The sequence below is a fragment of the Trachymyrmex septentrionalis genome, unplaced genomic scaffold (genome assembly GCF_001594115.1).
Source record: "Trachymyrmex septentrionalis isolate Tsep2-gDNA-1 unplaced genomic scaffold, Tsep1.0 scaffold8, whole genome shotgun sequence".
NCBI lineage: Eukaryota > Metazoa > Arthropoda > Insecta > Hymenoptera > Formicidae > Trachymyrmex > Trachymyrmex septentrionalis.
The window spans coordinates 725,172-749,447 of record NW_017305987.1 but is presented as its reverse complement, the minus strand read 5'-3'; the positions used below and the strand labels follow the sequence as shown (position 1 = coordinate 749,447).

At 30.9% G+C, this 24,276-nt stretch overlaps 3 protein-coding genes across 5 annotated transcripts in view; 1 reads left to right on the top strand and 2 right to left on the bottom strand.

Moving 5' to 3' along the window:
* The window catches only part of LOC108754413, an 11,513-nt gene extending 10,127 nt beyond the window's left edge, over positions 1-1,386 (bottom strand). The window contains exon 1 of one of the 2 annotated variants that reach the window (XM_018496665.1): positions 1,320-1,386. The gene's annotated coding sequence lies outside the window, so the exon portion shown is untranslated. The remainder of the gene's footprint in view (positions 1-1,319) is intronic. The other variant, XM_018496667.1, reaches the window with a different exon arrangement.
* Positions 1,387-4,245: 2,859 nt separating this feature from the next.
* LOC108754538 (probable phospholipid-transporting ATPase IF) overlaps positions 4,246-24,276 on the bottom strand; it is a 22,688-nt gene continuing 2,657 nt past the window's right edge. The window contains exons 3-20 of the mRNA XM_018496933.1: positions 13,480-13,584; positions 13,029-13,283; positions 11,954-12,103; positions 11,511-11,806; positions 10,948-11,162; positions 10,280-10,566; positions 9,671-9,850; positions 9,383-9,530; positions 9,007-9,149; positions 8,620-8,859; positions 8,065-8,207; positions 7,110-7,269; positions 6,716-7,024; positions 6,188-6,374; positions 5,953-6,098; positions 5,590-5,693; positions 5,269-5,488; positions 4,246-4,735 (exon numbers count right to left, since the gene is read on the bottom strand). Of these exons, the coding sequence (XP_018352435.1) occupies positions 4,682-4,735; positions 5,269-5,488; positions 5,590-5,693; positions 5,953-6,098; positions 6,188-6,374; positions 6,716-7,024; positions 7,110-7,269; positions 8,065-8,207; positions 8,620-8,859; positions 9,007-9,149; positions 9,383-9,530; positions 9,671-9,850; positions 10,280-10,566; positions 10,948-11,162; positions 11,511-11,806; positions 11,954-12,103; positions 13,029-13,283; positions 13,480-13,584 (3,342 nt within the window). The 3' untranslated portion in view covers positions 4,246-4,681. The remainder of the gene's footprint in view (positions 4,736-5,268; positions 5,489-5,589; positions 5,694-5,952; positions 6,099-6,187; positions 6,375-6,715; positions 7,025-7,109; positions 7,270-8,064; positions 8,208-8,619; positions 8,860-9,006; positions 9,150-9,382; positions 9,531-9,670; positions 9,851-10,279; positions 10,567-10,947; positions 11,163-11,510; positions 11,807-11,953; positions 12,104-13,028; positions 13,284-13,479; positions 13,585-24,276) is intronic.
* LOC108754539 (2-oxoglutarate dehydrogenase, mitochondrial-like) overlaps positions 14,103-24,276 on the top strand; it is a 10,900-nt gene continuing 726 nt past the window's right edge. Inside the window, exons 1-14 of one of the 2 annotated variants that reach the window (XM_018496936.1) lie at positions 14,103-14,659; positions 15,061-15,152; positions 15,232-15,513; positions 16,245-16,455; positions 16,589-16,766; positions 16,898-17,013; positions 17,095-17,234; positions 17,561-17,706; positions 18,115-18,304; positions 18,397-18,618; positions 19,700-19,976; positions 21,549-21,634; positions 21,858-22,178; positions 23,181-23,465. In XM_018496936.1, the coding sequence (XP_018352438.1) occupies positions 14,272-14,659; positions 15,061-15,152; positions 15,232-15,513; positions 16,245-16,455; positions 16,589-16,766; positions 16,898-17,013; positions 17,095-17,234; positions 17,561-17,706; positions 18,115-18,304; positions 18,397-18,618; positions 19,700-19,976; positions 21,549-21,634; positions 21,858-22,178; positions 23,181-23,465 (2,934 nt within the window). In that variant the 5' untranslated portion in view covers positions 14,103-14,271. Of the gene's footprint in view, positions 14,660-15,042; positions 15,153-15,231; positions 15,514-16,244; positions 16,456-16,588; positions 16,767-16,897; positions 17,014-17,094; positions 17,235-17,560; positions 17,707-18,114; positions 18,305-18,396; positions 18,619-19,699; positions 19,977-21,548; positions 21,635-21,857; positions 22,179-23,180; positions 23,466-24,276 lie in introns of both variants that reach the window. The other variant, XM_018496935.1, reaches the window with a different exon arrangement.

Genomic DNA, 24,276 nt, shown 5'->3' with positions numbered 1-24,276 from the left:
GAGGTTATGTGCATCAAACGCCAAACCGTATCGCATTTCAGGAGGTTAAATGTTACTGTTTTAAAACCCCAAAAGGGCGGGAAGATATATAAAATTTAAATTGTTATTTCGGTTGTATCAAATCTAAAGCTCAGAACTTTTTTGTACACCTAATATATATATAATGCACTGTTAGATAAAATGTGTTGAATTTATTGACATAAATCGCACATCCAAAACAGTCCGCTCAATTTTTTTGGGTAATTTAGTACAAGATGAATATGTTGGAAAATTACACAAATATTATGTAAGAAAAGAAATACAAAAATTAGCAACACTTTTTGTAAACAAACCGTGGAAGTATATTTTTTCAGTTAATACTTATAATATGTTAAATGAACCCGGTAAGAAATTTATCATGCATGAATATGTATAAATATGTATAAACATATATACATAAACATACAATTTTATATGAAATATGCATGTTTATACATCTTTCTTTCTTTTGTAAAATTATTTTTTAGTGTAATAGAAATAATAATAGTAATGTGAAAAATAATTAAAAGGGTAATGTTCACACTTTTTTAGAAAAAATCAAGTTTGGAGAAATGTAAAAAAAATTACTTATATACAATTATATATAAAATTAATCGCATAAATTGTGTATGAGCAATTTTTTTTACATTTTTCCAAACTTATTTTTTTCTAAAATAAACAATGCGAAAATTATTCCTTTAATTATTTTTTTATGTTTTCACATTATTATTATTATTTCGTGTTTATACATACTTGTACATATTCATGCATGAACAATTTTTTATCGGGAACCTTGCACATTTTATTCATTCATCGTACATTTTACATTTTAAAACACTTTATTTTATGTTATTTGTTCATTTACTTAATAAATTGTATCGTTTTGACACTAAGAAATGTTGAATATCAATTTTACACAAAATCTTTAAATAACATAATCATATTATGTTAAATCTCGTGTTAAATTAATACTCGAATATGTTAAAAAATTTAACACAAACACTGTTAACATGAACACGAGTGGACCGCTTCCAACATAAATACATAATTTTTTTTGCATAATAATAAAAGATGTATAATTTCTTTATTTATATGAATATGTTATTTTGACGAAAGAAACGCCTTTTTAAGTATAATTTAAAACTTTCGATGCACAACTCATTCATAAATCACGAAAGGCGTCTGATCTAATATAACTTATCGTAATGTACTTAATATTTTAAACCAGAAATGGTCTCAAATATATACCGTGTGACAAATGAATCGGATCGTGTACGCACTCGCAATCATACGTGTGTTACCTGTCGGCACACTGATGTAGCACTGTCAGCACCAGTTCCGTATGAATTATTTCTAATATCACTCAATCGATTGCACGTAAAAAGCGGATACTATACCGGTGGAATATTTGTTTTACGGATCTTTTTATAGGTAGAACGCTCGTAGAGAAGTATTCGCATTTGTTTCCAAACCGATTATGCAATATTTGAAATATGCGCGTATGATATATACAGCTGTCGTTATTTATCGTTTACGATGTTAATTTGCAACTAGCCAAGCGTTATCGCATATACCCTTTTTTCCTTTTACATCTTCTTAAAAATGTTATCGCGCATTTTATATCCAGCTGTATAAACTATAGATAGCTAGCCGTGCAAACCTAGACTTAGTCAAACGTCACAGCTGAACAAGCTGCGATTTTTATAGGGTAACTCCGGGTAAATACATAGCGCTAGGATTTATGCCGCAGAAGTCAGAAAAAATAGAGAAGGAGTGAAGATAATTTTCCCGCGACTACTCTGTTACACGCCTTTATGTTATATTAGTATTATGCTAATGATTTCAGCTTCTTACTGTTAATATTAATGAAATTATTGCGAGTTGAATCGATTTGTTACTGTAATAAGTAACGCCATCATAAATTATAATCTACATAAAATAATTAATGTAGGCCGTGTAAAAGTGGTTATTTCGTGATACATACGTGTAGTGGAATAGTAAAGCATGTTGTGTAGCAAAATACAAGTGCTTTGCTATCGTATTCTTTGTTTAGTTTGCTGTCTTGTACATCTCACCTGTTTGGGATATACGGCATTTTCAGTGAGCAAGATTTATGCCCAAAGTATACAAAGTGCGCAGATTAAATTCAGTACACTAAATGCAATAAATGCATTATATGAAATATGTACCTTATGTCATAACATTTGTAATATGTAGGAAGATTGTGTAATTATTATTTATTACTTCATATATATATTTACCAGTCTTATTCCTTAATAAAAGTTTATAAACACATTTTATAAGTTATTGTGTCATTATACTCTTATTTATATGTATTATTTGTAAATTTTTATATCCGTATATCCCCCCTTCCCCAATGAGTAACCATATATTCCATTCCTATGGGATATATGGCAAAAATGCAAGGGTTTCAAAAAGTTTATTTTTTAATATAAAAAATAAATATTTCGGATTTCTAATATTTTTTTCATAGTAGTAGACAGTACAAAGTTTTTATTGATATAGTTTCATTTACTATAAACATAGTAAATAATACTGAATAAATTATAAGTTTTTGATAGGTGCTGCGTATATACTGCAGTTAGTTTAGATATTGTACAGATATCGTGCAATATTGTATCAATGTTTTCAGATTTTAGTTACAGCTTCAAATTATATTACAGTTCTAGCATTAAAACAAAACCGCGTGCTATAACTTTGAAAACGCACGGTGCTATTGCAGATTTCGTATTGAATTCTTATGCCCGTTCCATTCTCGCACGTAGTTTTATCCCATACGCAATCGCATTGTCAGTAATGCCAGTACTAGAATCAGTATATAAAAGTAATCACACACACACACACACAAATCTGGAAATAAAAACTGCAGCATGTTTATTTAATCTATATTTATTCATATCAGAAATAAATAGATATTGTGCAGATATAAAATTTGTTTATTATTTCTTACATGCTTATTACAAAATATCACATATGATTACATATACGCATAAATACGTAATGTATAATACATACTGACTGTAAAGCACATAATATCTGTCATATATATATATATATATATATATATATATATATATATATATATATATACAATTTATTCATAAAATTAGGTATTAGGAAATATTTGTACGTATGTACATAATCTTGTAAATATGTGACTATTCTTTGAAGGAAATCTTTTTGTTAAAATCACAGATTACGCTTTGTAAAGCATTTATTTTCAAAACCACACGATTACGAAAAATACATTTATACAATTTATTCCCACAATTCATGCAAATATTTTTATGGCACATATTGTTTTAAATTCAATAAAGTGCATTTATATTTTAACAAATTATCATTTATTTATCTTTATTAAGTCTCAATTTTTTTGTTATATATTTAATATTGATTGTCATAATATTAATATTGCAATAATAAATAATTTTTGTATATGTTGATTATTATATGTTACATGTACACATTTTTTTAGAAATTTTCTAGAAAAAATTAAATTTTAACTATAAAACTTTATCTCTCTTTTATATATGATAAAATTTGCTAGTATTTGTTAGACTAATGGTTTTGTTGAACTACATTCAATAAACTTGCTAGTAATTATGCTACATAAATCATAAATAACAATAATTATAATAGTTCGTACATTCGTAAATAGACATATAATTATAATATATTGCATTTGTCCGTGTTATCATTACACTGTTAGAAATGCTTCCTTTACGTGTAAATAAAGTGGTTGAACGAAATTAAAAGTAATGAATGATTTAACTAAAAATTAAGTTACAGTGGTTACTCAAATACAATAAACGTGTACATTAAATTTCTTAAATTTTCAAGAAAAATATAATACATTAAATTTAATGTAATGTTATGAAATTAAGTTCAAATTGTGTAACTGAAAAGTATATTAAATTTCATAAAATTTTTAACAGCGTACGTATAACTATCTACTTTTGTACAGAAATTAATTTTAATGACTAGTATATCTCGCTATAAACTATAACAATTTGTGAAGATCATACTTAGCTCCATATTCGCTCGTAAATATTTCTTCCTTTTGTAATATAAATATAATTAATATAAATATAAATATTAATTATTAGTATTAATTTTATTAATACTGTTTTATTATATTATTTCTCTCTGAATATTGTAATAGAAAATAATTTAAGTATATGAATAATTATTTTCAGACTTATTCAAGGCTTGTTACGGCTAAAAGTGCTTTTGTTAACAATGCTAAATAGTTGATAGCGGAGTTTTGACTAATTTTATTATCAATTACTCATTTAACCCTCCGCGAATCAGATGGGGTATGACATACCCCAGTAAGATAAATTTCTATAACTTAAAAAGTATCGCGCATATGTTGTCAGTTTCGTGCATGGAAAGTGCATTATTATCAATCATACTAAATTATAATATATTTATAATGAAGTATAGCATGGAGATATATCCACATATGGTGTCTATGTTAATTTTCCGCGGAGGGTTAATAATATAATATAGTCAGTCGTATCAGCAACTTAAATTGTATGTATCTATGAAATGAATTATATATGATGTATCGTTCCAGATAATTACTTCTTCGTTTATCTAGATAATACTGAAGCGTTTAAATGACTGCATTTGGAATGCATTATTTATCTTTCTGCAATGAAAAGCTACCTCTCCATGGAAATATGCAATCTTTCTGTAAATTGAATTTTTTTTTTTAATAACGCCGATATTTGTTACAAAAACTTAACTGCTTAATTTATTATTTTTAAAATAAAATTTGTTATAAGTATACATTTGTGTATATGTATGAGTAATCTATTTTAATTAATTTTTAAAAACGATCAGTATAAGATCTGAAAATCTATATAAATTTAAACAATTAAATTTATGCAAATTAAATCAATGGAAATAGCTCATAGTCTGCAAAAGTGTAGTCAGTAGAAATATTTAATATTTAAAGTTAGCGAAAAGTCTAAAATTAAATGTGAATACTAAGTGTTAACAGCTGGTTAACACTAAAAAGATTTTATATATTTAAGTGCATCAAATAATTATATTCTCAGCCTAGTCATGGGTTTTATAAATGGATGCATTTATTTCTGAAAATAATAATTCTAAAAAAAAATAATTCTAAATATTATCAACAGTTTGCTAAAAAAAAAAAAAAAAAAAATTAAAAAATGTTAAAATTACGTTAATTTAAATTGTATTACATGCCATTAGTACCATTTGTGAATTGCGATGATGGTCATCATCGTTACTGCAAGTGATAACTTGCGGAGATTCTTCATTTCTACGAAGGATCTTCAGGGGTCTGTATGTATTGTATGTTAACCATAAATAATCAAGTATTAAGCAAGTAATTATGATAAATATAGTAAGTAACCAGAACGAAGGCGACTGTAATAATTTTTGGAAGACCCCGTACATATCGCCATCGTATTTTCTGAAAAGAACGTAAGTAAGATTTCGTGATAAAAATTATTTTTGCTTATAAATACTACTTTTGATGCCCATAATCGTTTCGATTGCAGTCTTTATACTTACATATTTAAACCTGAATAGCCGAAGGTAGTTACGAAAAATGCTAATTCAGATAGCAATACGCTTAAAACGAACGGGATTGTCCAATATGCACTGCGTAACAATATCTGAAATAACATTATCATTAACAACAAGTAAATGTATATAATATTTATCAATGATTCATTGAATTGTAATTAAATTGTCGAATTATTAAATTATACATATAAATTTGAATATAAATTTGTTATTAAAAGCGTACAAATTTACGAATTACTTGATCATTAAAAGTATTTAAATTATTGAATTTTATTCTTTTGTGTACATTTGTCAAAGTAAATCGTTTTACAACCTCAATCGAATATAAACTGCCTACGCATGACGTACCTGTAGATTTGCTAGTAAAGTGACTATATGAAAAATGCAAGTGCTGAAAACCCAGAGTTCAGCTGGCGTGTTGTCGTACAGATACGTAGGATTGATAGACGTCATAGCGAATATTGTAAAATACGTTATGCATGCATGGCATAATCCTGAAAATAATATGATATAAGATCACCTATCGCGTTAATGTTTCATATAAAGATTACGACTTATGAAAAATATTAATATGTGCACGAACCTAGAAACATCCATATTACGAATTGGGCTCTTGACATTAAATAATTGTTTTTATTTAATTTATATAAGTATGGATGTTCCATGAGTTTCTTCGCGGTATAATTCTGTTCTAACAGTCCGTACATCAATATCGGAAGCGACGTAAATATCAAGTTGAAAGTCATTAGAAACATGCCATCATAAAGTTCCTATAAAAATATATTTTGTATATAAATTCTTTATCTATAAAATCTAATCGAATATTAATTTGTTTTCTTTTATAATCTTTATAAAAATAGGAATAGGCCTTTTTTTTAATAATATTGTCAAATCACTATACAATAAATAAAAAATTTAAAAATATGTGAGAATTAAATGATAAATCTGTTTATCAATTCATGAGAATCGAGAGGTAAATCCTTCACTTACATTAAATCTGAATTGAAATATATGATGATATAAAAAGAAAAAATTAATTCATTTACATGTTACGGGAATATAAGATTTTTTCAACGTACAATAGAGAAACAAATAGCAACGTTGTTCTTACCTGCGTGGAGAAACCATTGTGTATGCCGAACAGCACTTGCGGCGTTATGAATACTACGTTCTTGTAAAAGAAGAACTGTGTCAAAATGCTGATGCGCAGATAATACCAGTGCCCGTGCACCAGCAATGCTTTTCTCAGATACTTGAACTTCGTGAAGGCGAAGTCAGCAGACATCGACGCCTGACGACCTTCTTTTCCTAATATTCCGATACCCACGTGCGCTTCCTGTATCATCGAGACGTCGTTACCGCCGTCGCCGATAGCTGCAGTGTGCGGATGATTTCGTGCCGTTTTTATTAGATGTACAATCTGCACAGATAAGCTATATTTAATATTCTTAATGATTTTCTTGCGTTTATATACGAAGCGTTCAGGAATCAAGAAACGTTCAAACCTCGCTCTTTTGCAGGGGCGTCAATCTGCAACAAACAACTGCCTCGCAGGCCATTCCGACGGATTTTAACAATTCTGGGCAATTTCGTAATGTCGCTGCCACGCTGACACCATCAATTATTAATCCGTACTGCTTGTACGGTTCCAGTTTTATTTTCCGTCTGAAAGATATAATTTGTGCAGGGCTAATATATTTTAAATTATATATTATGAGTTGATATATTTTAAATTATACTATAAGCTTTTTTTTAAGGAATTCGTATTAATTGTATTCTCACATGTACGGTCTAAAATAATTCTTATTGTTTATAAAATATATTCATGCACGTATCTAAAAGACAAAGAATTCCTTAAAGATAATATATATATATATAATATTCATATATTTCTAATTATTTGAACTACGCGTCGAATTGGTTTTCCGGACTTATAAACGCAATTAAACTACTGTAATAATATCACGAATTAAATTAAATTAACAAGCAATTTTTAATAATTTAATGCTCAATCAGGCATCATAAGATTTAAAGATGTTAATGTACTGAAACGATATATTTTATGTTCCATCGTTATAGTTTCTTTCGAATAAGGTTATTCGCACAAGAACTATAATGTGTTACGTTACGTTAAGTATTGATTCTATACAGTAATGTTTTTTTTGTGCGTTGATATACCCTAAACTTACTCATATACAGGCTTCAGTTTACGATTCAATACTTAAGGTAATACATTACGGAGTTCTTGTGCGGAGAGCCCAAAACGATTTATACATAAATATATTATAGAACCAATATAGTATTATAAAACCAAAAATTATGTGCTCATTTATTTGTTACTTTGATAAATTTTTGATGTTACTATTATGTAAAACAAGAACTGCGGGAGAAACAGTCAGGAAAACTTATCGGTAGTTAAATGAAACTAGAAAATATTTTGAATTTGCAAACTGCACTCACTCGAAACTTGTGAGAATCAGCAAGCAGGCTTGCCCTGAGGTCTCGTCCATCAATCTCAAAACCTCGGTACCCTTCTTGAAATGGCCGCACAGAAAAGCGATGTTCTCCGCAGTCTCTGCCTTATCTCCAGTCAGCACCCATGTCTAAAGGAATATATTTACGATTATATATATATCTTTTAAAGCTACTGCAATTAATTCAAGTAATCAGGATTGTTTTTAACATTTTATTCTAAATAAGATTTTTAAAAAACTTTGATGCATGGTATAAAAATCTAGGTATGTATATCCGAACATATAATTGTATAAAAAAATCTCTAATAATAGATTAAAATTAATAGTTTTTATATTAAAATATATTATATTAAATATATATTATATTAAAATAAATATAAAAGATAATATGCAAAGATATGTATTAAATTAATTATCTGGAGAATTATACAGTTTAGAGTATAATTCCGAAAGTGATCGACAAAGCAGAAACGAAGGTACACAACGCGAATAGTGAAAGATTTCTTTGGCAGTCTACGTAAAGGCGGTGCAATGAACTAACTTTGATGCCAGCGACTCGTAAACATTCCAAGGTTTCTTGCACCTTGTCCTGCAGGCGATCTTCCACCGCAGTTACTCCGAGCAAGGTGAGCCCGCTCTCCATAAGATTGTACGCGCGCGTTATGTGCGTCTCTCTCTCCGCACCGATTATCTGTCTGGCCTGCTCGATGTTATGTATCAGGTTTTCGTATTCGAATTGATTCATCTTTTTGTACGCCACCACCAACGTTCGCAGACCTCTCTAAAAATTAGAAAAAGATTCCAATAATTTCTGTAAATGTAAAATACAATTGCAGCAACAAGAAGCGAAAAAGGATTAAAATTGTTGAAAATTCTTTGCTCCAGCTGTAGCTTTCGTTCTGCGATTATCGTAAACGAGATAAAGCACCATAGAGAAATCAGCCACGTGAGCGTTGGTTTTTTGTGTCTCTCCTTTAATTATCAACGGCATAACCGCAGAATCAGCACCCTTGCAGTACAGCCAGATATCTCCCGACGAGTCTTTCACTATTACTGACATCCTTTTGCGTTCTATTCAAAATAATGTGATATTAGTGCTATTTATTGCTATTAAAACTATTTTATTATTTTTATCTATAAAATTAATTGTTATTTCATCTCAGTTAGAAATTTTAACCCAGTAAGTAAGAAATATTTTGGAACATTTCAGTAGCACACATTGTAGCAACGTTATATGTCAGTGCTGCTGAAATGTTCCAAAAATATTTTTTGCTCATTGAGAATCTATTTCGATATTCACGTACCAGAGCTGAACTCTAGTATTTCTAGTTTCTGAAAGACCAGATTACTGTTGTCGGTCTTGATATGTATCTCCTCGTTAGTACTCTTTTGTAAAACAACGCCGCATCTGGCACTCGCCTCCACCAACGACTTTTCGTCTGCCGACGCCGCCTGCAATATGTCACGTCTGTTTATATATCTTTTCGTACAGATGTAATCGCGTTTACACCTCATCTTAAACGGGAGTTATTAGTGAGATCTTGTGATACGCTACCGTAAATTTGCCGTTTACGTAAGTGAGCTATTATTACCTGATATTCCGGCAGATCCGGATGCATCATCAACGAGCTGTTGACCCTCGTGACTTTTTTCAATCTGTAACTCTCACGGAACAAAGTACGTCTGGCTACGACCTTGGGACGTAGACTCGGCGGCGCGATTTGGACCAAGTGGCATAACGATATGCTTATCATGAAATGCCAAATGTCACCCTAAAATCATGGATCTTTTAATAATACATTTTTAATAATTCTAAATTAAAGCAATAATTTTGTTAGTCTTGTTTAAAAAGTATTTAATAATATTTTTTTAATAACACTAAAATTATTGCTTTTTGGCAAACACAATACTATTAATTATCTACGTTTATAATACTGATATACAATCATTATTGATTATTATCGTTTTATTATTAATTATAATTAATATTAATATTCAATAATAGTTCGTAAATAATATTGCCGCCGAATATTAGAACGGTAATCAATTATACTCTTGCATCAAATCACATGATTTGATTAATATCTTTTATGTGATCTTAAGCTACAGCATATGAATTCTTTTAACTAAAATAATATTGTCTTTTTTTTTTACTAATAATCTCTTTAACGATAAAATCAGTATTTCCTCCTTTTTCTTACCTCCCACGATGACAATTGGATGGCCTCTGTCTCGTTTCCGTTTGGTGGCAATAAATGAAGATTTCCGTCGCAGTCCTTTTCCATATACACGTTGCCGTTAACTGAGCAACGTCTGAATACCATCAAATTTTCAGTGAGCGTGCCAGTCTTGTCGGTAAACAGATATTCAACCTGGCCGAGCTCTTCGTTCAAGTCTGACGAATTGGCGAGCGCCGGCTGATCATTATCCTTGTCATACATATCCAAGTCCCAACCGAAGAAGACGGAGCCGAGAAACTTTTGCAATTCTGTTGAAAAGCACGTTTAAACCTTTACGGATATATTGTAGAATTATTTTTTACGATCGCATCTTGTACTCTCTAAAACTTTTAAGTGAGTCTCACTCTAAGATTGAAAATTTATACACTTTTTCAAGAGATTGGCTCAATCTTTATTCTTAAAATAAGAGACTCCACTTTAAAGAATTCAGGGAGTAAATGTATATAATGTAAAAATTTATATATATGTATGTGTACGTAAATTTTTACACAAACGCAAAAGAAATATATCAATTTAAATAATTTCAAACATTTTCTAAATAATATGTTATGCTAAATAAAAATATAAATAATTTTAACTTAGTAATTTTTTTCTTTAAAAAAGAAATTGTGCAAGTAAGAATGTCTTACCAACGGTGACATACAATGATATCGGTACGATGTAATTGAATAAGATAAGGAAGTTCAAAATATCCGTAATTAACGTACAAAAATTAACCTTGGGTAGTGGACCTAAGTATCTTTCCCATACTTGTAGAGTGTCAACGTATAGTTTCAGTATGGTACATATTACCACTTCAGTCAACAGTATCACGAGATATACAATAAGATACTTATTGATAGATCTACAAATGATAACGGATAAGTGTAAAGTCGATACAGATCATTTTTTTTATAAATAGAAATATTTCTTTAAATTTATTCGTAACGTTTGCGATATAGATATAGCGAATACTCAAGCGAAAGACGTACACAGAGAGAACGATTTTGCTGATGAAGTATCCAAAAATTTAGCTAGATACAAACGAAAATAATTTTGTTAGGCCATCAAAATTCTTAAGTGGAACATTTAATCTGATTGCTAGAATGCCAAAATTTTTGAATACTTCAGCAAAATCGTTCTCTCTCGTGTAGAAATTATTATGTCTTACAAATTAATATAATGGATATTACAAAATAAAGGACGTAATTACTTTTCGGCAGTGGAGAATTTATTGCTGACTATCTTTGAATTGAGCGACAATTTTGTGTCCTGTCCGGTATAAACCGCGCAGCCGATCACGTACTCGGTGTCTTTCAGTCTAGATCCGCGTAGTAAAAGATTTTCTATTGTTAAATGCCCGCTGGTCGTTTTGTCGGCATCGTTAATCTCGAGTTTGCCGTGGAAGGTGTAAAGATTAGCCAAGGGTTCCTGACACGTAATTGTCGCTTGCATCGCCACTATATCCGTAAGCGACATTGTTGAGACCACTTTCGGCACGTGTAACGTCTACATTTACATACTTATAATTACGACAAACAGATTGTGACGAAAAATATTTCTAGAGATATAAAAAATTTTCATTTTCTCTGGCGTAAAGTTTTGCCTGTAAAAAATCCCGCTTTGAAAAAATTTATATAGTGTAAGGATAACTACTTTTAAGTTTGTTTCGCCATCAAGATTGGATGTCGTGACGTAACAGCAGCCCGGAGTCTCGCTATAAAGAAGAACTATATCACAAGGTACATCCTCATCTCGAGAGACTTTCACAAGATCGCCCACTGCTATTTGCTCGCAATGTATCTCCTGAAACGTATCATATATTACTTCTGAATGAAAAGTAATTACTCGATCTGACGATTTCAGATTATTAGAAATTATCTTATCTTTAATCTTCAAATCAGAGACATTGACAAATTTTACAACAGACACATAAACATATATATATTTGATAAATACCCGAGAAAAAATGTTTTATATATAATTATATAAAAAAAAAGTTAAAGAGAAACCTTTAAGAGCCGACACAGATTGTAAGTGTAATTATATATTCTTTATTATAAGAGAGACACATAATTTTCGATCCTAATTTGGATCCTCTTCAGTATGAATAAATATATAAACAAATTTAAAATAATCATATAAATTAATCATAAATATTGTGATAAATATCGCAGTAAAAATCATTAAAAGTAACGGTATATACGAGAGTTAATATGGTCGAATGTTCTCATGTCTACATCTTATTATTGATTGTTTATAAAATTCCAGTAAAATGAACAATAAAGATAACTGTGTCTATAATGTTCTCACTGCTAACATTGTCTATGATTAGATATCGACGTTTTTTATTAAACTTGACAATTTGATGATCATGTACATGCAGAATCACGTTATCAACCTCTTAAAAGTTTCTCTTTAATTTTTATTCATTACAGCTCTTATTTAATTTATTTGTAATTATATAAAATTATATAAAATTATATGTAATTTTATATAATTGTATATAAATGGACATATTTTATATATAAAGTTATATATAAAATCATTATATGTATAATTTTATATAATTTTATATAATTATATTTCTTCCCGGATACACATTAAAAATTTTATTACAGTAAATATAGAAATACTAAACTTATATTTTGTTTGTTTCATTACTATAAGTGTCAAAATTAATGAAATCTTTAAGTTAGAGCATTATAATTAGGCAACACTCGTGACGAACCTGTTTACACTTGTTACGGATGACACTGACTGATCTCTGATTATCTCGTTTATCTATTTTGTAGCGAAGATAATCTTCGTATCCCTGTTTACACGCTGTCACTAAAATGACAAACGACAGAGGCAAGGCAGTGGTTAACGGCGAAATTGACGAGCGTATAAAAACCGCGATTATCGTCATGAGTAGAAAATAAAAATTCGCCACTCGCCGAAATTGCTCGAAGAAATTCTTTGGAATGAAGTTCCATATCGTATACTGCAGACAGATTAGATCAGATAAATGCGATTGATATTGTTTATATTTTTAACAAGAGTTGAAATACAAGAATGTTGATAGCCATTTCGAGATATCAGCTAAATACGGCTGACTGTTTATGGCTGTTTACTTGTGTTACTGAATTTTTTAACATTAAAGCTTTTAAGTTTCATAAGATATAGAAAATGGGAAATACCTTGTGTGATATGACACGATTGCTAACAAAATGTTTTTCTTGTAAATCGTTCCCAGTATTAATCTCTACGACTCTGTGATCGCTAAGTGCTGAGGATGTCGTACCCTGTAAATGAAAGCGTATATTAGCTTACAATTTAGATATAGTTGTGAATTGAATTTGAGCAAGTTAAATTTTTTGTTGTTCAATCTGAACGATGTCGAAATGGAATATTTTGTGAAATTTTTAGATATGTAGTAAATTTAAGTATTAATCAAATACTTAATTTTGCCAGAATTGTACATAATACATTATTTTGTTTAATTTAAAACTAACAGTATATTAAATGCTTTTAAATTGATAAAATGAAATTAAATAATTTTATTGAATTACAAATACTATTAATTTAATTTATTTTAATTTATTAAATTACATGAAATTATAGCGTATCATCAGATTATGTAAAAATTAATCGTCTAGATATAATTAAATAACACATTTTTTGTGTTTTAAATAATACATTTTTTTTTTTTAATAATTTGAAGGAAAGAGATTACTCTTATAAAAATGCAATTTTTATATATAAGACGCTTTTGAGAAATAAATTTTCGAAACGAAGATCAATTGCGAATTTAGCCACAATCTTGATGTAGAAATCGAAAGGTTAATCGGAAGTCCACACAATGACGTAAAGTACACATCGTGCACACAATTATCCGTTCGCTCAATCAGATTGTGAGATAGAATTTCAAAATTTCTCGGTTTTTCTCGCCTGTTTTAGCACTCGTATGTGCCACGGTGATAAATGGGGCCATGTATGCAAAAGTGCAATATTATCGGAAAGCACAATCCGTGTCGTGGTTATACCGACAATTTGTACACTATCTTTACTCCAACCAGAAAAATCCTAAAAGTAGATCAATTACCAAGCAATTTCACAAAAATATTCTGGCACGCTGCAAACACGATGGTGACAATGGCGATAGGAAGGATAACGTGCTTAATATGATGAATAACCAGTACTTGGATCATATATATAAGGCATGGCTCAAAGATCCAAAGTCCGTAAATTCCTCGTGGGACTCGTATTTTAAATTGATTCATGCGGAAAGTCCTAAGGACTCTCCTTCTTCCAACCCCAGTTCGATACGCGTCAGTTCGTCTTCTAAGTTAAGGGCATCGAACTTAAAAGGAGATAAGAGTGAGTTTTATGATAAATCCCATATTATAGTCGTTTCCTTAGATTGATAGTGATATGACGCTAAGAACGTAATTTATTGGCACAATATTGGCCCAATATATCAATAACCAATGTATTGCTAGTAAATTGCTCAGGGGATTAGTATTAAAATCTCAATATTGATGATTATAATTTATACAATTTGAATGACAATTATAAAAATTTAGAAAGCTGCATAATAATTTTATAATTATTTCGTATCACACTGTGTGATTATGAGAGAAAGTAAATTAATATAATAACAATTTATATTATATTATATCCATAATAATTATAAATGCATTCTGTGGATCAATTAGAAATAGAACTAATTATGTTTATTTTTTCGGATAAACGTCTAACAGGATCATTTTTTCTGAAAGAGTCCGTTCGGGAAAAATCGGACAGTCAGATGCAGGGAGATCAATACATAAACGGCGCACTCGATATCAATGCTACGATCCGAGCTTATCAAGTACCTATTTCTTGTGTGAAATTCTTGTACTTTCTTGCATTCCCATATATCCATGTTTATTTCTTTTATTCACTTAAAGGGACGTGGTCACTTGATAGCTGACACCGATCCATTAGGTATACAGAATCCGGAGTCAGCGAAGCTGCAGGGTACCGCAAACTTGCCGCCCGCGATCGTAGTGCGACAGCATCTCAAGGGAATGACAGAAGCGGATATGAATAGAGAATTCCCTCTCGCATCCTTTACCGTTATTGGGGGCAAAAAGAGGAGCTTACCACTGCGAGAGATACTAACCAGGCTCAACAAGATTTATTGCGGTCATTTAGGTCTCGAATACACGTATATTCATGATCTCAACGTGGTATGTACAATACGATCTTAATTAAGAGGAACGGTGAATATTTTTATCACAAGCTTTACTCTTTCACGCTTTACTGTTATACGAAAGGAACGGTTTTGCATCTAAAATTTAGATGGGTACAGATTCGAAAATAATTTTCTAGAATTATCAAAATAATTATGTGAGAAACCCTAGCATGATGAACAATGTTGCAAAAGTTTTGACAACCAGTTTGAGTGTTCTATTTAATTAATTTGATAGTCCAATAAAGTTATTTTTAAATCCGTGTGTATTATATTTAATTAAATTTTTTAATTAAATTTTCAGCAAAATTGTTCCGCGTATACAGATAATATTTGTAGAATGATAGCTTATATCTTGTATAGTATTTTTGAAATTGCACTTAAATGTGATATCTTCAGGTTATCGTGTAAATGTTCGTTGATAGATTAGATTACACAAAACTGTTTTACTGATTATAGGCTGTATTAGATAAAATATCTATTTGAAATCAGATTTTAGCTTAGTAATTAATATAAAGATAGTCAGAAAAAAAGAAATAGAAAGATGTTTATTAAAACTGATTTTAAAAAAAGAATCACTGCGCGTCATGAAAAGTATGAAAAGCGAAATTGTGCCTTTGTGAAGACTAATTAATCTAGGAATTTTTTTGTTTGTTTAGAGGATGTATAGGTTTTAAAGCAATTTTCGTAAAATACGTATGATGTGTAGAATTTATGTAGTTTTATTAGTTAGATTGGTTAAGAGACAAGTTTGAGATACCAGGCGCCTGGGAATTGCCTGAGGAGCACCGGAAGTGGACCTGGATGAATATCATGAGGGCCGTAACTTTCGAGGGCTTTTTAGCAAAGAAATACGGAACGGAGAAGAGATTCGGGTTAGAAGGTTGCGAATCGTTTATACCATCTATGGCGGAATGCATGGAAACTTCAGCCCTAAAAGGTGATTAAATTAATTCTTGAATCACATAGATGTTAGTTTAAGTAAAGTTTCAAAGCGATTCCTGAGCTTCCATTGACGGTATGTTCCATTAATAGTACCTTTTATTTTATTTTGATTTTATCCTATTCACCAGGAGTCGAAAGTGTAGTTATTGGCATGGCTCATCGTGGTCGTCTAAATACTTTGGCGAATATTTGCTTGAAACCGATGAGTCAATTGTTCACTCAGTTCAATCCGATCGCTCTGGAAGGATTCGGTTCTGGTGACGTGAAGTATCATCTCGGGACGTACTCAGAGAAGTTATTAGAAAGGTGCAAAAAACCATCGCAATGCAAATTCGGTTCTAATATGCGAAGCATCAAGCATCGATGTCTAAACTTGGTGCAAAGGGATGTAGAGAGTCTAAACATTTATTATATTTGATTTATTGCGACTTTTGTAGAACCAAGAAGAAAATGCTTGTTTCTATAATGGCAAATGCTTCACATCTAGAAGCAATCGATCCGGTCATAGTCGGTCGTATTCGTGCCGAACAAGTCGAGAAAGGTGACTCTAAACGTACGTATCGAAGATGTGTAATTTCCTAATAGACAATAACAGACTTCCTTTAAATAAATCCTAAAAATAAGATTTCTTCAGATGGCATAAAATCATTGGCTATATTGGTTCACGGTGACGCCGCTTTTTCCGGTCAAGGTATCGTTTACGAAACAATGCATCTCACCAATTTACCGGAGTACACAACGGGTGGTGTCATGCACGTCGTAATTAATAATCAAGTAGGGATAACAGTTTCTCTTTGACAATGTTTCACGAATTTTTCAAAATTAATTAACTGAGTAGACTTTAATTAAAATTCAATGACCTAAAAGCTTTTTTAAAAAAGAATTTACATCGAGATAAATTCAAATCAAAGTTAATCAGATTTAAATAAAATCAGTATTAATTAATATAAATAAATAATAATTTTTGTATGCATTTATTTTTGTTAACATTAAATTATTAAACGATAAATAACAAAATTAAACAACTTTAAATAATTATAAATGTGTTAATAAATAATTTACAGAATAATTTATTTTTAAATGTATGTTAATAATTCTAGATTGGTTTTACAACCGATCCAAGATATTCACGATCTAGTGAGCATTGCACAGATGTCGCACGTGTTATTAACGCTCCTATTTTTCATATACATGCTGATGATGCTGATTTAGTGACTTACTGCAGTAAGGTGGCCAGCGAATATCGGTAAATTACAATGCTATTGCATTTTTTAATTTTTAGTGTATTACTTCAAAAGATTCTATTTTAGCTATTATTTTCTGTTATCTTTTAATTGTTTAATCTCAGCGTGTTTTATTTAAAGAATAGAAGCTTATTAGTATATAAATGCTAAATAAATTAATATAAAATTTGTATAAAATAACATATTTTGCGATGAAAATTAAAATATTTTATAAGTAAATAACATTTTTTAAAATTCTTTTCAAAAAATTTGTTTGCGAAGAGAAATTATATCTAAATTATGCAAATAATTAGTTCCTGCAGTAAAAAAGCTAAAAATTATCCACAATAAAATGTAAAAATAAGAACATATTATAAGTACATTAAATAATTGGAAGAATTAATAAAGGAGACTTATTAATTTGTCACTAGAGCTACTTTTCATAACGATGTGGTAATAGACATCGTTGGATACCGAAGAAGCGGGCACAATGAGATGGATGAGCCGATGTTAACTCAACCGCTCATGTACAAGCGAATAAGAGATCACCCTAATGTTCTGTCTATATATTCCGACAAACTGTTTAAAGAGGGTGTGATAACAGAAGCTTTCGCAAAGGAGGTTGAGGAAGACAATAATTTAAAACTGCTTTAAATCCTGTCATTTAATCCTGCTATTATGCATATGCACGTGCAATTGTTTTTTGTGCGTAGGAAATAGAAAAGTACGTGAACCATTGCGAAGAGGAATTCAAGAAAGCGCAGACGATCACCTCGATGCAAATGAGCGACTGGCACGACGTGCCCTGGACTGAATTCTTCGCGAATCAATCTCCGAGAAATAAAATTCCACCGACTGGTATCGACATCGCGACCATTAAAACGATGTGCAATGCTATATCCACTCCTCCGAAGGACATTGAACCGCATCTTCAAGTTAGCTGCAAATCATACGAGTTACATGGGAGCGAAATGGATTAATTTTTATCCTGTATTACGTAGAAATTCCTAATTTGCAACTGACAAAGTTTAATTTATCTTGGTATTCATGGATGATTCTATGAGTTTTCGAACTTTCATAAAGTTTGCCAATTAACTAGGGAACAGGAAGGGTTGGTTTAAGGGCGGAACAAGTTTCAGATTGATTACAGTAGTTCACAAATTTCAAATAATTTTTAATGCAAGAAGAGGAAACAATTTTTTTAAATGTATTTTGGAGCGCTGATTTCTAATCTGTTGAAATTTTACTCTCTATCAGTGAATAGTCACTAATTATCCACAGTGGCTATACTGGATAATCAGTGAAGTTCAATTAAAAAAGGAAGAATGTTTCAGTATTATATAATACAGTATTATTAAAATACAGATAGTTGCACGTTAATTTCAATCTTTCAATACCACATTCATTGAATTTATGCACTAAAACAAGGTCAGTTACATCACATAATAAAGATTAGCTATGATAGGAATCTCACATTTTATTCACTGATTAACAGTAGTATACTTGGCACTGATATCAGTGTGTGATTATCTACTGATTCAGATTTAGAGAATAAAATAGCATACTAATTTTAAGATCTAGCATATTAATTTTTAAGATATGCATTTTTGTCAAATTAAGTTATTTGAATTTCTAATATTAAATAATTTAGAACAAATAAGCAAGATGAACGTTTCCACCAGAATTTGATGATAAGACAGAGATTAAGAAACATTATCAGGGGTATTAAGACGAAAATTCGAAATCATATTTAAAAAAAAAAAAATTAAACGTTTAACGCTTCTGATTTGTGTTCTAATTGTAATAAAACTTTATTATGTGGGAGAAAATATTTTTTCTTATGTTTTAAAAATCGGACTTGATGGAAATATTTCAATGGTAGATTCGGACTCAGCGTCCAAAATTATTATTCTAAAAACAGTATTGAAAATTATTCTATTTTTATATATGCTTTTGCATAAAAAAAAACCTTTGTAAACTAGTATCATTGTTTAGATTTGTCTATTGAACACATAGGTGTTGAGAATGATGGATAGGCGAACGAAACTGATGGAGTCCCGGCAGGTTGACTGGGCGATGGGGGAGGCTCTGGCCTACCTCAGCCTGTTGAAGGAGGGTCACCCCGTCAGATTGTCCGGACAGGACGTCGAGCGTGGCACCTTCACTCAACGGATACACATCGTTCACGATCAGAACAGAGATAAAACATTTAAGAATATGTTGCGCGATGTTTTCCCGAACCAGGCACTATACACCGTCTCGAATTCGTCGCTATCGGAATACGGCGTGTGTGGTGAGGAAAAATTAGTTTGCTATTAACCAACTATTATATCATTGTATTGATAACTATATCTATTTTTGCTACGCGTCTATCTTATCTAGTCTTATCGATAATTCGTTTATTTCATTGCGAATGAAACGAAATGCGCAACCCTGTGACCTCTAAAGTCTAGACAGTTATTCCAAGAACTGTTAAATTGTTAAACTTTTACATTTTAACAGGAACTCGAAACGGCCATAAATTACAGCAGTTTCGTTAAAAAGATACACGGTTGGTCTCGTGCTACATTATATTGCTTTTATTATAATTAGCGCCAAGACCGTGACTCTTTCTCTCTCTCTCTCTCTCTCTCTCTCTCTCTCATTATTATTATTATTATTATTATTATTATTAAACCGACTACACACGTTCAAGCAAATTTGTCAAATACGCTTGCGCAAGCTGCTTGTGCAAACTTACTTAACTTAAACGTGTTTGTCAAAAAACTGCAATTATTTTGACTTGCACAAATGACTTTTCTGACACACATGCACGTTCAAATAAGTTTGCAAAGCACAATCATATATGCTTATTTTTATACCAAATGAGTTCAAAATGTTACTGTCATTGCAGTAGATGTTGACAAGGTGCTTCCTCATTATGCGAAATGTCTGTTGCCCTCACGTGAATTCTAAATGTGATGACGGCAAGTTGATAGGATCTTGATTGTAAAGTATTACGTGCCATTAATTTGCCATTATGTTGCCGGTATGATACTTTGTATGAAATGCTTGCTCATTGCGTGTCGTCATTTTGCGATTTACATGCATTATTAATTCTCAACGTCTTGAAATTTTATAAATTGGTGATATCTATTTGTTGCTAACTCAATTTGTACATAAGATTCCGATGTCAGCAAATTGCCGCAACTTCACAACAACTCGTACAGTACATTAGTTTGTCTAATATACACGCTTGGTTATCTGGGTATTTGACAAATTTGCTTAAACGCCCCTGTGGCCGGCCTTACTCATTATGTTTAGGACACTAACTTTATACATTTGAATAAATATATGAACGCATTATATACGCGTTATTATATTTAGAACAAATTGTTTTATAATAGAAAAAAATAATTTTATAAAAGATAAAATATATTATATATTTTATCAATCTTTATTAAATTGTAAATTAAAGAAAATAAAAAAAATTGAGATATATAATGTTAGGAAATCAAAAATACTCCACGCGAGTAATGTATTACACTGAAAGAAAAGATTGGCTGCTGCAGCAAATTGGATGGTAAAATATGGCATAGCATTTTTAATTGGCTGCTAATTTTTGGTTGCAGCAGCCAATTGTTGGTTACGTTAGCTTATCTACAATGTTAGTATTTCGATAGACTAATATACCAAAAAATTGGCTGCTACAACTAATTAAGAATACTATGCTATATTCAGCCTTTTCTTTCAGTATAGAGGTAATAAAATAAATACAGATAGCATGTATTGAGATTTATACAATACTAGAGATTTATTTAATAAATAATGAATAACTCATGGCAGCTTTAATTATTAATATCTTACGAATGTTTGGCGAGAAAAGGTTTCGAACTGGGATACTCATCGTACAATCATAATGTTCTGACAATCTGGGAAGCACAATTCGGCGACTTTGCCAATAACTGTCAGGTAACTTTAACGATTACAGCTTTCTCTTTAGCAGAAATTTGATTTTCTTACTTTATTATAATTTTATTTTTAGCGTCTCGATAAGTAATTTTCTCCTCTTAATTAAATTTCTAATTAAAGTTAAAATTAAATGAAGCATCAATCTCCGTATTTATTATTCCGAAAAAATAATCGCGATATTTTACAAAAATATGTGCCACATGTAGCTTCAATTGATCTTCAGGCTATAATAGACTGCCTGTTATGTTCCGGACAATCCAAATGGGGTAGGCAGTCAGGATTGGTACTGTCATTGCCTCACGGTTTGGAGGGCCAGGGGCCGGAACATTCATCCGCGAGATTGGAGAGATTTCTTCAACTATGCGACGACGAGTGTACTCACGTGCCCGGAACGGAGCCTGATGCTCCCGCCGGTGAAACCGTCGAGCAAATCATAACAAGACAGCTTTTTGAGATAAATTGGATCGTCTGTTATCCCACGACACCTGCCAGTCTCTTTCATATTCTGCGCCGGCAAATATTGATGCCGTTTCGCAAACCGTTGGTTAGTTCAGTCTTCATTTACGCGGAGTACTCGTCACCATTGTTACGAGACAATACCCTCGAAAATATTCGCAAGCACTTTTACTAAATATTTTCTATCGCTAAATATTTTTCTCATGCTTTTTGTTTGTAATATTTTTTTCTCGGTATTTTCAGAAATATTGGCCCATAAAATTGAATCCAAAAATTAATGTCTAGTGGCACATTACACTATTTTACTTTTAAATAAACATCGATCAATTTTTTAACATAAAATTTATACATTTGTAATTATAATAAGAAAACACTGGTAATACATATTCTTGGTTAGGAATTTGAGGCAGTAAATTCTGTTTTTTTTTTTTATAACGTTATGTAGAAAAATTATGTAAATGTGTGATTAAACTGATCCTTTAATATAATAATAATTAATAATTTTTAAAAATACGAAAAAAAATTACTAAAATCCATCACTAAATATTTTCCTCATGCTTTTTGCTTGTAATATTTTTTTTCTTAGTATTTTCAGAGATATTGGCTTATAAGATTGAATCCAAAAATTTTCTTTATGTCTAGTTACACTATACATACCATTTTACGCGATTCGCAAAATATTTCATTGCGTGACAATGAACGACAAGATTCTTCAAAACATACCCGCGTACGCGAGTCGACTGAGTAACTTAACATTACATAGGTATATTCGTATCTTCTAGTTTTTACCGACGTAAATTACAAGGCGATAGCAAAAGAGCTAGCCACATTAACCGCTACAACTACCAAATTGCCATTATTGTTGTTTCCCAAGTATTCCCAGTCCTTCAATTTTTACGCACATGTCACGAGCGCAATTATGGATAATTCAATTATTTCATCGAATTTATATTATCAAGAATTTTCTAAGATGCTTAATCAAATTTTTTTAAGGCTTATCTCTAACGTCACACATAATAAATTGTTTTGATTTTTGTGTTTATCCGTTATAACAATCTCAAATCCGATTTATTGTATACACGTCATTTAGGTTGTTATGAGTCCTAAATCATTGCTGCGTCACCCAATGGCGATATCGAATTTCGAGGAAATGGGACCGAATACGAGCTTTAGGGCTGTTCTACCGGATCTTTTCCTGAAGCCCGGAAAGGTGAAGAAAGTATTGCTCTGTACCGGCAAAGTGTACTACGATTTAGTCGTCGAACGACAGGAACAACAATTAGAAGATAAAATAGCGATTATCCGAATCGAGCAGCTCTGTCCTTTCCCGTATCATTTACTTGCAAAAGAAGTGGCAAAATATCCAGGAGTAAAAGTGAGAAGTTTTCGACTAACACACTCACTGATACTTAATAGTAGAACTATACTACATATACGGATCTGTGAAATTTTCAAATCGTCAATTTTAAAAAATTTTTTCTCTTTTTAAATATTTCACAATTTAACAAAAAGATTTAAAAAGTGTGTATGTATGTGCGTGCGTGCGTGTGTGTTAAAATTTGTAAATGTGAGGCAATATTTCCAAGTCTTATAGCCCTACAATGCCCTGTATGAGTTATGACTAATATCATCCTTGAGTTCGAGCGTTTTATGTCTCCGCGCACGGTCTAAATGCTATGAAACAAAAAGGGTGGGGACGACGATAAGCAAAAAAAAAAAATATGCAACTCGGCTGCAGGCCTGCAGTCTACATGCTTTTTTAATTTTTTAGTTTCTACGATTTGTGATACTTTTCTAAAAAAAATTTATTGAGAATATTTTCAGAAGTGTTATATATATACAATTTTGGGAAAACAAATGTAATTTGTCAAATATAGGCACTCTTTTGCAAATTGTTTGTGCAAATTTATTTGAACGTGTGTGTCAGAAAAGTCATTTGTGCAAGATAAAATAATTGTGCAATTTTCTGACATATGCGTTTAAATAAATTCACACAAGCAGCTTGCGCAAGCATATTTGACAAATTTGTTTAAATATGTATAGCCGACCTAAGACATTACAAAAAAAATTTAGCTTGTAATTCTCATATAGAAATCTAATACTATAAGCCAGTATAAGCTAATTTAATATTAAAAGATAGTTAATTAATTACATATTTTAAATATTAAAAGCACTGTCAAGTTTTA